The sequence below is a fragment of the Mesoplodon mirus genome, assembly GCF_964341445.2.
Source record: "Mesoplodon mirus genome assembly, chromosome: 5".
NCBI classification, from domain to species: domain Eukaryota; kingdom Metazoa; phylum Chordata; class Mammalia; order Artiodactyla; family Ziphiidae; genus Mesoplodon; species Mesoplodon mirus.
Window position 1 is genome coordinate 27,309,837 of NC_138980.1, and position 15,897 is coordinate 27,325,733.

Below are 15,897 nucleotides of genomic sequence, written 5' to 3' on the forward strand. Positions count from 1 at the left end.
CCCTCAGGCTGAGATATCTGTTTCCAGAGAGGATAGGAACAAAGAACACTTAGTATGTGTGCCTTTAATGAGGAGCTGTGGGGAATCCACCTGTCTGAATCTAAGTGTTCTCCTCCAGGGAGAAAATCTTTCTGACTCCCCCACTAGCTGTGACTTTCTCATGATTCAGGGTCAGGCAAGGAGCCAGTGGAGACAGGGGTCCCATGATAGCCTCTCACAGCAGCAGAGCAGCCAGGTAAGAAAATCTGGGAAAGCAGGTGAGGACACAGTTATCTCCCACAGAGACAGATTCACACAGACAAAAACACATACATTTACATTTGGAGAAACACACACTAAATGCTTCAGCATCTCACCAAGTTCAAACGGGAAACATCACCTGGTTTAACATGTACAAGCCTTTCCTCTTTCAGGATGTACTGCCCATTGCAGAAGAGAGCAAGCATGTTTCCAAGGTGGAAACAGAAAATTAAGCAGTGGGAAACGAAAGAGGTAACTAAGGGCAGCATTGCTAAGATCAGTGATGGCAGGCTCTTAGAAATTCTGGCCAAAAGCTCAGAGCCAAGAGCCACCCTCTTTCCTCACAAAAGAGACTCTTCTGTCAGACATTCAAGACCCTCCTATTCTGCCCTTAAGCTCCACCGTTTTATTAGTTGCTTCCTTGTGTACCTTCACTGTGGTCTATGACCACATTAGAGAAGTGTCTCAGAGGGAGGTTGCTTGGATGCCACATGGAACCCCACAGAGGGGGTCAGCTTGAGCTGCGGTCCAAGCACGAAGCATCCTCAGTTTTAAGGTCCAGGAACACAAACACTCAATGCTGCAAAACATGAGATGTCTCAGAGACAGTCACAAACTAAAGAGATTCACAAGGGACTAATATATGAAACCAGGCCCTCTTACCATATTGACTTGGGGGTTGGGGCCAACGTTGCTTGTACTCCTGGTAGGACTATCTCAGCAAACATTGACAGGAAGTGGCTAACCTTAATGCTGGCAGATCTCTCGACCTAGAGTCTGGGTTATTTAGAGCCTGTACACCTGTTTTGGCCTTTGCCAGTTCCCAGACAATAGGAAAAACCCTACACCATCCTGCTATACTTCTTTCACATTCTACTACCATTTCCATTATGGGAAATAGCTTACAATTAAGACCCTAATATCAACATCTACTCTTTGGAGCACAATGAAAAAGTCTGCACAAATATTGTTTTGGTTTTTCCTTGATGCAACCCCTGTACCCCACTTCTACATTCGACATCCTTTCCCTGAAGTACTTTCTTTCAATAGCTCTGGGTACTGCCAACTACTGCCTTTCTACCTTTTAATTCTGTGATATAATTTATGAGAAAATGGCTTCAGATCTCAGAATTTTACATTGGTTTTACTAAGTTAACTCTCAAAATGCTGGATACTTTATAGTCACCATACTATATACATCCTGCAACCACTCTCCTAAAAGTATTGCCTGTGACATCCTTTATCCCAGTCAGTCAAGACATTTAACCTGTAAATCTCCTCCCCTGAAATGCCATCTCCTCTCCTCTTTACTATTCGAATACTGTGTATTCTTACATATTCAAAATTCTCTATCTGACTCTTTCTGCCTGCATGAATTCCTTAAGGCTGGGATTATCACTTGGATATGCCCCCATAACTTGACTTTCTCTATGAATCTCCTTTTCCTCTTCAAAAATAATACAAATACCAGTGATCCTGTTTTGGCCAGCACAGGGAGAAAAGAAGTCTCTTCACAGAATGCAGTACATAGCAAACTCACTAGCATGCTTAGCTCATCCAAGCCAACATTTGTGAGCTACTGCAATGACATTTTGATGCTATCCAGTTACAACGTTGAGGGAAAACTGCCAGGCAGATCCTTCAGTGCCTAGAATTAGTATAATCCTGAGAAAATAAGAGAGATCCAGAATGAATTTGAGTGAGTTGTATAAAGTTATTCGGGTAAAAGAACTTATGACTTTAAACAAATAGCTAAATCTCATTGCTTCATTTTTCCCTTCTGCTTAATGAAGCTTGTTATTTTTTAAATTTACATATTTTAAATCTGTAAGAAATGTATGTAAGGCAGGAAGACACTGCCTGGCACTTGGTTATAGTCTCAATAAATGGTTGATAATTGAAACTTGGAAGTAAAACTAGGGAGGAATATAAAGAAAAGGGCATTTCAGCTGTTTCAAGACTATAAATGTTACGCTTTCTTTCAATCTAATCTGTCATCACCTAATTTCCCTGAATCCCAGGTTCTTCATCTCTGATTCTTCTTCTCAGGGTCCTCACTTATGAATGATGGATTACAGAAGTTCCTGGTGGCCTAGTGGTTAGGATTCTAGGCTTTTACTGCTGTGGCCCAGGTTCAGTACCTGGCCAGGGAACTGAGATCCCAAAAGCCATGTGAGGTGGCCAATATATATATATATATATATATATATATATATATATATGTATATATATATATATATATATATGTATATATATATATATATATATATGAATGATATGGATTAAAAGAGATTGTGTATGTGAAAATAACTTGTATATACCAGATATTCATTAAATGTTATTGAAGTATGAATTAAGCTGCATGAAATCAAAGATAATTAAACACAAATTAAAATTATAGAAATTAACCAGCTATTTATTTCATTAAAACTCGCTTCATAGAATTATCTAATGTGAATTAATTCTCAATGACAAAACAGTATCATAAAAAATTTGCTCAAATGATGACATTATCAATCTCATCTACTTTTATATTTGAAGTGTTATTAATTAAGAAATACATTTTGGATCTGGTATCATTAAAAACTTGTAATCTCTAAACAATATATGGAGCCTAATTAAATAAATATTTCCTTTTACTTTTGACCACATCTTCTCCCCTGGGCAGAGACAACCAGACTGGAGTCACAGAATTCATTCTCCTGGGACTCTCTGGGCAGTCAGAGCAGGAGGAGATTCTCTTTGGGCTGTTCTTGTGGATGTACCTGGTCACCCTCATTGGGAACTTTCTCATTGTCTTGGCTATCAGCTGTGACAGTCATCTCCAAACACCCATGTCCTTATTCTTGGCCAACCTCTCCTGTGTCAACATCTGCTTTTCATCAGTCACAATCCCCAAGAAGCTGGTGAATCACATACTGTGAAGCAAGTCTATCTCTTACATGGTATGTACGACCCAGATTTACTTCTTCATCATTTTCATCAACAGAGATGGGTTCCTCCTCAGTGTGATGGCCTATGATGATTATACTGCCATCTGTTGCCCACTCCACTACACCATGATCATGAGGCCCAAACTCTGTGTCCTTCTGGTGGCTGCATCTTGGCTCAGTACAAATCTGCATGCTCTCCTACACACTCTTCTCATGGTGCAACTCACATTTTGTTCCAACAATGCTGTGTATAACTTTTTCTGTGACCCTTATCCTATTCTAAAACTCTCTTGTTTGAATACCTTTATCAATGACCTGCTGGTATTCACTGTGGGTGAACTGGTATTTATGACACCATTTACATGTATCATCATTTTATATGATTCCATCTTCTCTAATGTACTGAAGTTGCCATCTGCCCATGGAATAAGAAAAGCCCTGTCCACGTGTGGATCCCACCTCACTGTGGTCTCCCTGTTCTATGGGGCAATCCTGGGGGTCTATAAGCACCCTTCATCCTCGTACTCAGTGCAAGATGTGGTGACTATTGTCATCTTCACAGTGGTGACTCCTCTCATCAATCTCTTCATCTACAGCTTGAGAAATCATGACATGAAGGGAGCTTTAAGGAAACTAATTTCATATTCTATAATTTAAAACTTTTAGAACTGAGAGGACTCTTGATAGCATACATTTTTTTCATTTTATAGACCAAGAAACTGAGTCCCTATAGGTGTAAATTTACCCATGACTATTCCTGTAATTAATGATATGTGATCATGGTCATGCTTTTAAATATGAGGCTGATAGGTGCTCATAAGTCATAAAACCATTAGTTATGTATAAAAAGGTGTGATTTTAAAACACTTATTTTACAGACAACAAAAATTCAGGAAAAGACAGGATTGGGTCCAGCAACCCTATGAGACAGTGGCTACTATATGGTCTGAGAATTTCAGAAAACTTTAGAGTTGGCTCTCCTCAGTGTCACCTGTCCTCTATGGCCTCACATTAGGAGATGTTAAATTATCCCCAATTTACTGAGTCACAGAAAAGTTACCTTTTCCAGGGCTGTACAACGAGCAATTATTGGTTACAAATGGTGCTGTTACTTTCAGGGTCTTTGGTCATTACTGAATTAGTTAACTTTTCCTCTGTCTTAGGCTCAATTCCTACCCTCTCCTCTCACAGCTCAGAACCTAGCCCTGCACTATTCTTCTTCCCCCACAACCAATCTAACTTCTTGGTGGTTTATTGCCTGGCATGGGTGTCAGGGATGGGTATCAGAGGGTGACGAGCCTCAGACAGTAGCTAGAATTCCTCATATAAATCTCGGTATCCCTTCAAATTTAGATGGGCTAAGAGAAGCAGAGGTTCCCTTAATGCTAAACTGCCCAGAGTTCCTATAACAACTTAGGAACATGAAAACATGAATTAATTACAGGATTTGGATTAGAACCCAGAACTTCTGACTCCAAGTCCAGAGTTTGTTCCAATCCATGGGGAAAGTTTCTAGGAGCCCTTGCCTCTTTTCCTACTCTACACCTGAGGGTTCCCACCTCGTCTTCCCTGGTGTCCAGGGAGCACTCACCTAAATCTCCAGTGGTCATTCTTCAAAAGCCTTCAATTCCTCATTGGCCTTCTCTCCTTTCTCAATCTTCTCTACTCTCGTGAAAAATCAGTACTCATTGTCCTCACTATCACCTTCTTTCCCACTTGGTCCCAACACTGACCAGCTCTTACCATGAGCACAGCAACAGGCTTATCGTGGTTCTGACTGCCTCCTGCTTCCCCCTACACATATCTGTCCTGCACACAGGATCAGTTTAATCCTCCTAAAACATTGATGACATCCTGTCAGCCACTCCTTATAGAAATATTGAAGAGGCCAGGATAAATCCAAGTATTACCTTCAAATACAAGCCCATGATGACTCGGCCCCGAGCCATTCTTACAACTTTGTTTGTCATCAACTCACATAATTATATGTTCCATGACTTCCTCCTAATTCTCTTCCTCTTTCATTTATTCGTCTGCTGAAAAACTCCCTTGATTTTTTTTTTTTTTTTTTGTGGTAAACGGGCCGCTCACAGTTGTGGCCTCTCCCGTTGTGGAGCACAGGCTCTGGATGCGCAGGCTCAGTGGCCATGGCTCACGGGCCCAGCCGCTCCTCGGCATGTGGGATCTTCCTGGACCAGGGCACGAACCCGTGTCCCCTGCATCGGCAGGCAGACTCCCAAACACTGTGCCACCAGGAAAGCCCTCCCTTGATTTTTAAAGACTCTAATAATTGTGCATTCCCCTTAACTTCTTTACTAATTACATCTCACAGACATGTACTGAGCACACAACACAGTTCTTCTTGGTTGTAGTAAATGAACTCCCAAATGTATGTTGGTGCCAGTGGGAACCTGACTACATGTGATAAAATCAATGTAGTGTTCTGAACTGTTAAGTTTTATTTTAGAAGTAGTTTAGTGCAAATGTTTGAGATATAATAACATGGACTAATGTTGGTGTTTAAGGTTACATGACTCATTTTGGTCTCATCATATTCTTCCTTGCATTACCCATATCTGCATACATGTCTCCTCTGGTTATTACATTACATATTCACTTTGATAAAATACCATAGATTATGCATGGGCACATCCCATACAATGCTCAGTAGAGTTTTTGTTCATCCCAAATAATCATGTATTGAAAAATCACTGATGATGTGGTAGGCAAGTCTAATGGTAAACTGGGAAGTGAACATTCCTAGACACAAAAAAAATCAGAAGGGTAAAAATTTAAATCTAGGGAACTAAAGTACTGAGAAGGTTACTCCAGAACACAGAAAGATTCCACTGCATTCTGGGACCCAAAGAAGCAGCAGGGTTGAATGAAAAGAGCCATGTTTGGGATATAGTTTTATTGCTCATCCATCTCTCCCTCAACTGTCAGTCAAAAGTTGGCTGTGAGAAGGAGCATGAGGATAGAGAGAAATCAGTGAAATTACAATAGGGTACAAAGTCAAAGGGAAAATCACTCTCTATCTACATGGTCCCCACTCGTTCATCTCAAGGGAGAAATCATCATTCACCAGACAGAAGATCCTGTCTGAAGGGGAAAAGAAATCTCAGCAGTGTGGTGTTAGCAGAAAGAGGAAAGGCCTCTGTCTTGCTCAGACTGGCTGTGGTGTGAGGTTATATGCTGTTTAATTCTACCAGAGCCTCGAGTCTTTAAACCTCCTACTTCTGATGGCCACCTTCAACTCCATCTTCACTGGCTCCTTGCATTACTTCAACCACTTAAGGGGAATGAAGGGGAAATAAGAAAAGGGGTTTACTCTAAGGTCCAGGTAGAATCAGCCTCTGTTGTGGTTTCCTGCATGTGAGAGTCACACATGACATGAAGTGGTCATAAATCAAAGCTCAGCCTCATGCAGGGCTTTGAGGGACCTCTGCCCATAGAAGCAAAGCAGTGCCAGGCTGGCAGAGTCCCCCCTGGGAGCAGCCAGGAAATCAGGATTGTGTCTGGGAATTCACCCTCCAGGGCCTGAGTTAGCAGAGGCCAGGCCTGTGCCAGGAGCCTCTTCTCTGCAGCTGGGACTCCCTAAAGACACCACTCCCACTTCCCCACAGGCAACTTCCATCTAGCACTAGTTAGCCAACAGGAACAGCTCTTTGTGAGCCAATTAAAACCATTTGGACACAAACCACCTAGAGGGGTGGGATAGGGTGGGTGGGAGGGAGGGAGATTCAAGAGCGAAGAGATATGGGAACATATGTATATGTATAACTGATTCACTTTGTTATAATGCAGAAACTAACACACTATTGTAAAGGAGTTATACTCCAATAAAGATGTTTAAAAAACAACAAAAACAAACAAACAAAAAACATATGGAGGGAAAAGTTTGGCTTCACCTCAGTGATGTTGGAATAAAGGCTCATCCTTCTTCCTGGCACATTTCCCCAGATACTGTTCTCCCTGGAGGGAGCAAGGATTGCTCCATGTCACGGCCATTGGAGGTATTTTCAAGTTTCATGGAATCATTTTCCTCTAACTTGTCCTTCAAGTGTCTGTTCCAAGGCCACGGTTTCCATCAGAGTCCAGCACCATCTCTCATGAGCTGAAGAAGCCCTTCCTGCTATTCCCTGGATATTGTAGCCTAGTAGATATTCTTAGTGTTCTGCCTGTAATATCTTGTCTCCTTGTGCTTGAGGGCAGAAAGCTAGGCTTTATATGAACTTTATCTATCACATTGTCAATTGGCCTTCTAGTAGATGACTTTGTTCTCGGCATTGACCTTTTGTCACTTGAATATTGAAAGCTGGCTATGTCTAACTTATGAAATCTGATTCCAAATGAATCTGGTTTTCTAGATTAACTTTTCATTTGTGAGCCACACAGAGGTACACAGTGTATTGCCAAGCCCACCGTCAAAACAGGCCACCTTTTATTCATTCTAAACTTCAAGCATATCCTGTTGCTCATCAAAAACTACTGGTTCAGGTTCATCATGATTTCTAAATGTGACATACAACTGATATAAAGGCACAAACTTGCCCCTGTATTGTGGATGGATATATTTGCCAAGAAGGATGTGAGGTTATCTTTGTTGCATGAAAGTAACTGCAGATGTCCCTTAAGAATTCAGACTTGATGATGCAGATCAAATCCCACAATACAAAGCCATGATTACAACACAAACTCCCTATAGAACTTAAAAAGACCAAAGAACTGCCTAGTGATCCAGTTGTTTCAAGAAATTTCTATCGTAAATAAATTCAGCTTATATCCTTAAAAATTGTCATAATGAAGCCAAAAGTAGTCTCAAGAAATCATATCTAATATAATATTTTGGTAAAGAAATCATTCAAAGCCAAATAGGTAAATAAATTACTCCGACTTTACTACATGAAGTGGGGAGGAGAGGATCAGGAAGGAGGGAACAGGGACATGGTATACTACTGATGACATTTATATGGTCAGGCCACTCAGGATAGGGGTTCTCTTCCTCTCTGAACATCCCCTGCTCAACCACTGCCTGCTTCACCTATACCCTACTCACACGACTGAACTTCCTACATGCTTGCCCCAGGCCCAGGCTAGTGATTGTCCTTATCAAAGGGGTAGTATGGGTCCTGGTAACTAATGCGCCAAACTGATGTAATTCCCTCTATAACTGGCAATCTACACCCCCTACCATCCATTAAGCCACTGATGTCTCTGTTGCTGACTCCAGGCTTCTTCTTTGGTCTTAAACTGGGCAAATGTAGGCCTTAGAGGCCTGCTGGGTGCAGCCCAACAGTTGGCAGAGCCAGCCAGGAGAACAAGGAAACTCTTGTGAGCACTGAGATGTTGGGAAATACAGGATGGGGAATGGAATGTTGCAGGGGTTGTCCACTAGCTTGTGGGGCCTGAAAGTTGTGGGTTTTATCCCGGGGTGGCCGGCCATTCACACGTGGGGTCCAAAAGTTGAGGGGGTAATCCTGAAAGTTGCAGGGGTAGTACTGTAGTGGATGTCTACTAGTATGTGGTACCCTGTAGTGGCTGTGCATGATGAATGGGGGCTGCCAAGAGATCTGGAGAACAATGGCCCCTCATGGCTCTGCTATTGTATCAAAGTGAGCCTTCTGTAATTGGTTAAGCTAGCTCTCTGAAGGAATTGGTATTTCTCTTCCTGTACCTTTGAGATGTATATGATCTACCTGGGTTCTCAGGAACTTTAATCTAATCATATGTGATCTCTAAGAGTAAATGAACAAAAAGGAGCAAGGATTTTAAAATTCTTTATGGGAATAATTATGTTTTGGGAGTGTCTATCTAAAATAGTCTCTCAAGATTTTTGTAACTTGAAACTAAACTAAGTTACATGAAGAGAATTCATTGACGAAGTCATTTCAAAAAAGGTAAAATATTGGAACATTAATTGCTGGGCAGGTCTAAGTTTATCTACTTTTGCCTGCTTAGGAGAATAAGACTAAAGCATTAAGCTTACCAATCAGGAAATGCACAATTGTTTTTTGGTTTTGGTGAGAGATTAAGGTTTTTAAGGGTTAAGATTATAATCAGTCATAATCCTAGTTACTATAACCAAGATTCTTTATTGCTTATATTGTGATAATATGTTTAACTGTGACTTTTTAAGTCTTTTGTCTTTTGTAGACAGTTATTGTTGTACTCTGATGCTTTTGCAAAAGTGCTTCATCTTCCAGATTCATAGGAACGACCTTTTGCTAATAACAGGTCTCTGATAAATTTCAGATTACACTTCAGAACTGGGTAAAAACTTAAATAATCCTAAAGGAAAACCTGATGGCTTCGTAAAAAGTTAATGGAAGGATTGGTTACTGAGTGAACTGGTGAATATGGTTATAATATTTATGGGTTTTGTCTGGAAAGTTTTGATCTGTGTTTTCCAGATAGAGGGATGCCCTTCCCCTCAAGTTAGTTGTGACTTACAGCAATTGGGTAAACTACTCCTGAGGGTAGAATTGAAACATTTTTCTTTTCTCTCTACCTAGTCCCTCCAAAAACTGGGACTCCTGGTTTCTGAGCAGCCTTATCAGGTGAATGGGAAAGACTGTCTCCTGGCATGTGCACGAATCTTGATATTTGGGATACCTCTAGAAGACAGAAATCCACTGAGGTGGAGGCTTATGGCAGGCTTTTGTCATGGCATTCCTGGCCTTGAGAGGCCTTTGGGGAATTCAGTCTGAGACTCCTGAGGACTTCTACCTCAGCCAGCTTGAAGGAGCTGATATGGTCAATTGCAAACAAACTAGTTTTGATTTGCTGTGTTTGGTGGAGATGAGGGTTATTTCAGAGAGAAAAAAGACTATGTTTTAGTGGATGTTAAATTCTATTTCTGTTAGTTAAGGTCTGTATTTATGACAGTTATTGTGTTAACCATGCTTTTGCCCTGATGTTCTGAATGGAAAGAGAATTATCTAGCGAAATTTTCACAGATTATAACTACTCATGAAATGTGACACTGCTTGCTTTAAGTCTGCTGCTAATAGCACATGTGCAATGCTTCTGTGACAATTGAGTGTAAGTGATAAAATGTATAGCCTATAAAGTGTTTCCCCATTAACATATCTCTGAGCCTGTTCATGAGATCAGCGTAGTTTTCCTCCAACGTGAGTGACTAGGTGAAAACAAAGGAGACGTAACAGCGAGGGACATGATCTGAACCTGAGGTAAGAGCCAGCACCCCAGCATTGAGGGATGGATATTTTGAGCATCACTGCTTTCTAACAAGATTTGCAATCAAAAGGGGAAATGATGGAAAATATGCACATATTCAGGTATGTGGGAAGTCAGAGGGCTTATGCATGTATTAACTTAAATTTTACCACCCATTTATGATAAAAACCCTGCAGAAAGTAGGCATAGAGGGAATTTACCTCAACATAATAAAGGCCATATATGACAAACCCACAGCCAACATCGTCCTCAATGGTGAAAAACGGAAAGCATTTCCACTAAGATCAGGAAAAAGACAAGGTTAGCCACTCTCACGACTATTATTCAACATAGTTTTGGAAGTTTTATCCACAGCAATCAGATATGAAAAAGAAATAAAAGGAATCCAAATTGGAAAAGAAGAAGTAAAGCTGTCACTGTTTGCAGATGATATGATACTATACATAGAGAATCCTAAAGATGTTACCAGAAAACTACTAGAGCTAAACAATGAATTTGGTAAAGTAGCAGGATACAAAATTAATGCACAGAAATCTCTGGCATTCCTATACACTAATGATGAAAAATCTGAAAGTGAAATTAAGAAAACACTCCCATTTACCATTGCAACAAAAAGAAAAAAATATCTAAGAATAAACCTACCTAAAGGAGACAAAAGACATATATGCAGAAAATTATAAGACACTGATGAAAGAAATTAAAGATGATACAAATAGATGGAGAGATATACCATGTTGTTGGATTGGAAGAATCAACTTTGTGAAAATGACTATACTACCCAAAGCAATCTACAGATTCAATGCAATCCGTATCAGACTACCACTGGCATTTTTCACAGAACTAGAACAAAAAATTTCACAATTTTTATGGAAACACAAAAGACCCCGAATAGCCAAAGCAATCTTGAGAATGAAAAAGGGCGTTGGAGGAATCAGGCTCCCTGACCGCAGACTATACTACAAAGCTACAGTAATCAAGACAGTATGGTACTGGCACAAAAACAGAAATGTAGATCAATGGAACAGCATAGAAAGCCCAGAGATAAACATACGCACATATGCTCACCTTATCTTTGATAAAGGAGGCAGGAATGTACAGTGGAGAAAGGACAGACTCTTCAATAATTGGGGCTGGGAAAACTGGACAGGTACATGTAAAAGTATGAGATTAGAACACTCCCTACCACCATACACAAAAATAAGCTCAAAATGGATTAAAGATCTAAATGTAAGGCCAGAAACTATCAAACTCTTAGAGGAAAATATAGGCACAACACTCTATGACATAAATCACAGCAAGATCCTTTTGGACCCACCTCCTAGAGAAATGGAAATAAAAACAAAAATTAAAAAATGGGACCTAATGAAACTTCAAAGCTTGGCACAGCAAAGGAAACCATAAAGAAGACCAAAAGACAACCCTCAGAATGGGAGAAAATACTTGCAAATGAAGCAACTTTGTCAGTTGGGTTAATCTCCAAAATTTACATACAACTCATGCAGCTCAATAACAAAAAAGCCAAAACCCAATCCAAAAATGGGCAGAAGACCTGAATAGACATTTCTCCAGAGAAGACATACAGATTGCCAACAAACACATGAAAGAATGCTCAACATCATTAATCATTAGAGAAATGCAAATCAAAACTACAAAGAGGTATCATCTCACACCGGTCAGAATGGCCATCATCAAAAAGTCTAGAAACAATAAATGCTGGAGAGGATGTGGAGAAAAGGGAACACTCTTGCACTACTGGTGGGAATGTAAATTGATACAGCCACTATGGAGAACAGTTTGTAGGTTCCTTAAAAAACTAAAGATAAACTACGATATGACCCAGCAATCCCACTACTGGACATATACCCTGAGAAAGCCATAATTCAAAAAGAGTCATGTACCAAAATGTTCATTGTAGCTCTATTTACAATAGCCAGGAGCTGGAAACAACCTAAGTGTCCATCATTGGAAGAATGGATAAAGAAGATGCGGCACATATATACAATGGAATATTACTCAGCCATAAAAGGAAACGAAATTGAGTTACTTGTAGTGAGGTGCATGGATCTAGAGTCTGTCATACAGAGTGAAGTAAGTCAGAAAGAGAAAGACAAATACCATATGCTAACTCATATATATGGAATCTAAGAAAAAAATGTCATGAAGAACGTAGGGGTAAGATGGGAATAAAGAAACAGACCTAGTAGAGAATGGACTTGAGGATATGGGGAGGGGAAAGCGTAAGCTGTGACAAAGTGAGAGAGTGGCATGGACATATATACACTACCAAATGTAAAATAGATAGTGGGAAGCAGCCGCATAGCACAAGGAGATCAGCTCGGTGCTTTGTGACCACCTGGAGGGGTGGGATAGGGAGGGTGGGAGGGAGGGAGATGCATGAGGGAAGAGATATGGGAACATATGTATATGTATAACTGATTCTTTTTGTTATAAAGCAGAAACTAACACACTATTGTAAAGCAATTATAATCCAATAAAGATGTAAAAAAAAAAACTAAACATAGAATTATGATATGATCCAGCAATCCCACTACTGGGCACATACCCTGAGAAAACCATATTCAAAAAGACACATGCACCGCACCCCAATGTTCACTGCAGCACTATTTACAATAGCCAGGTCATGGAAGCAACCTAAATGCCCATTGACAGATGAATGGATAAAGAACATGTGGTACATATATACAATGGAATATTACTCAGCCATAAAAAGGAACGTAATTGGGTCATTTGTTGAGACATGGATGAATCTAGAGACTGTCATACAGAGTGAAGTAAGTCAGAAAGAGAAAAACAAATATCGCATATTAACGCATGTATGTGGAACCGAGAAAAATGGTACAGATGGACTGGTTTGCAGGGCAGAAATTGAGACACATGTGGAGAACAGATGTATGGACACTAGGGGAGGAAAGTGGCAGTGGGCAGGGTTGAGGTGACGAATTGGGAGATTGGGATTGACATGTATACACTGATGTGTATGAAATGGATGACTAATAAGAACCTGCAGTATATAAAAAAAATAGTGAGGGAAGCTGTGTATGTGGGTAAGGTAGGAGGTCTATGGGAGCTCTCTGTACCTTCCGCTCAGTTTTGCTGTGAAGCTAACAATGATCTAAAAAAATAAAGTCTACTAAAAATGTTGGTAAAACTGGTTTGGGAGAGAAGATAAAACATCCAATTTAAAACATACTAAGTTTGAGATACCTAAAAGAGACACTTGCTGAGAGGGTGAAAGAGATACTGTTAACTCTGTCAAATAACACTGTTTGGTGTGTTAAATACTGTCATACTATTATTTGGTAGAAAATTTCCTATAAAAATACTATGGACACTAAAAAGTTATTTTGATCAAAAAAATCACCTAATTATTTAATAAATAAAGTGGTTGTTAATGGCCCATTTTACAATATAAGTCCTGGTGACCAGGTATATACTAACCTGTCTTCTTTTCTGTATTAAAAAAGCTAACAAGCACGTTATTGTACTATAGTTTTGCAAGATGTTGCCACTGGGGAAACGGTAAAGTATACACAGGAGCCCTGTGTGTTATTTCTGACAACTGCATGCGAATCAGTAATGATCTCAAAATACAGTTTAATGAAAAAAAACAATTAACCAAAGAACAAGGGGATGGGTGGTAGGTAATAAGATAAGGAAATCCTTTCTCTTTCTCTGTGAAAGAATTTGACCTTGGAATAGCATTTTAGCTCTGTTCCCCTGGTAACAACCCAAGAAAGTATGTCAACTGTGTTTCTGAACAATCTTATTTATGTTTCTGACTGCCTTGGTAACATGCTCAAAAGATTCATCAGCTGCATAATGAGGCAACATTGCTTAAGATAAAAATGACTCCTGATTGGTAAAGTGTATTTACACTGGGCAAGTCCCTTGCAGGAACCTTGGAAACTAAGCTCTTCTCATAGGCTGTTACAAGATACATTAGATCTGATAGGGCCTAGGGCTTCAAAGCCAACATGAGTCTTGCTTCCTTGTACCTGAGCTATCATCTGAAACATCTGAGGAGACAGCTGCTGAATAGTTGTATGCACCTCTGAAAAGACCACTCCCACTGAAGGGAAATATCTGACAAAGACCAGCTGTCACACTGCACTCCTTGTATCTATTCAAAACACAAATGAAACAATAAAACGGTGTGAAGCCAGCTGAAATTATGGCTGCTGGGCCAGAAGATACTTCTGGACACTTGGAGGATGTGGAGGATAATGGCCCCAAAGTTACACCTATCTAATCTTAGCTATATATTCTTGGATAGAAGGTATAAGATCTAAATTTTTCTGTATGTTAAGATGCATGGGTACGTTTATTAATCATAATTTTTTACCTTTACCTCTTGGGACAGAAAATGCTCACTTCAACTTAAAGACTATTCTCAGATTTGTCCTTCTGTGTGGGCCATTGTTACCTGGTGTCTGGAGGCCTTGAGAACACACAGAATCACGTGCCTTATGAGCATAGTGCTTTAGACACAGGAGGAAATCTGTAAGGGGTATCTTGAAATCTTTACAAAATATATTCTGTGCTAGCAAGAGATTAATATGCCACAATTTGCTAAGTCACATTTCTTGGGCTGATGTATTGCTGAGCCAAGAAATGAAAGAAAGTATTAATGTAATGTCATAAATGATGTGAATGAGAATAGAATAAGTGTGGATTACTTGTTAGAACCGGATCAATTTTAAATGTTTCAAAATATGTGCTCCTTAAACCTAGCCAATGATTTGAGTCCTATGGGACAAGATTAGATTTGGGTTTCAATGTTATTAATTGGTATAGGTATAATGGTATGCAGTACTGATTACACATGCATGTTGTTATGTATTAGACAATTCATTAATTAAACCTCTTATAGGAAAAACTTTAAAGATGATGTAAGGACTGGAGCCATGGGGATGACGTGCAGTGTGACCCCTGAAGTCTACTGGTGGTAGAGCAAGCAGTGTGCTTCCAAGTGGGGTCATCTGAAGACACAGAGCTGTGCCACAGCTCTGGTACACAGCTGAGCAACGATGAACATAGCATATAGCGAGAATGTAGAGTCTGTGCTCAGGATAAATTTCTTTTTCTTTATTAATTTATTTTATTTTATTTATTTTTGGCTGTGCTGCATCTTCGTTGCTGCTCACAGGCTTTCTCTAGTTGTGGTGTGAGGGGGGCTACTCTTCGTTGAGGTGCGTGGGCTTCTCATTGAGGTGGCTTCTCTTTCTTGCCGAGCATGGGCTCTAGGTGCGCAGGCTTCAGTTGTGGCACATGGGCTCAGTAGCTGTGGCTTGCCGGCTCTAAAGCACAGGCTCAGTAGTTCTGGCACACAGGCTTAGTTGCTCCAAGGCATGTGGGATCTTCTAGGACCAGGACTCGAACCCGTGTTCCTCGCATTGGCAGGCGGATTCTCAACCACTTAGTCACCAGGGAAGTCCTCCATACACTCTTGTTGAAAGACTTACGGGGAAATAGGTTTGTTCTTGGCGGTTGTCTACTTGCCTTG

At 40.2% G+C, this 15,897-nt stretch overlaps 1 protein-coding gene across 1 annotated transcript; it reads left to right on the forward strand.

The window, feature by feature from the left end:
- Positions 1-203: 203 nt before the first annotated feature.
- On the forward strand, positions 204-3,830 carry LOC309805270 (olfactory receptor 1f45-like; the record flags this gene model as incomplete). The annotated part of the gene is given in 3 exon segments (XM_082623202.1): positions 204-235; positions 2,909-3,161; positions 3,165-3,830. Coding segments are annotated over 3 exon segments (951 nt in total).
- Between the last annotated feature and the right edge of the window lie 12,067 nt (positions 3,831-15,897).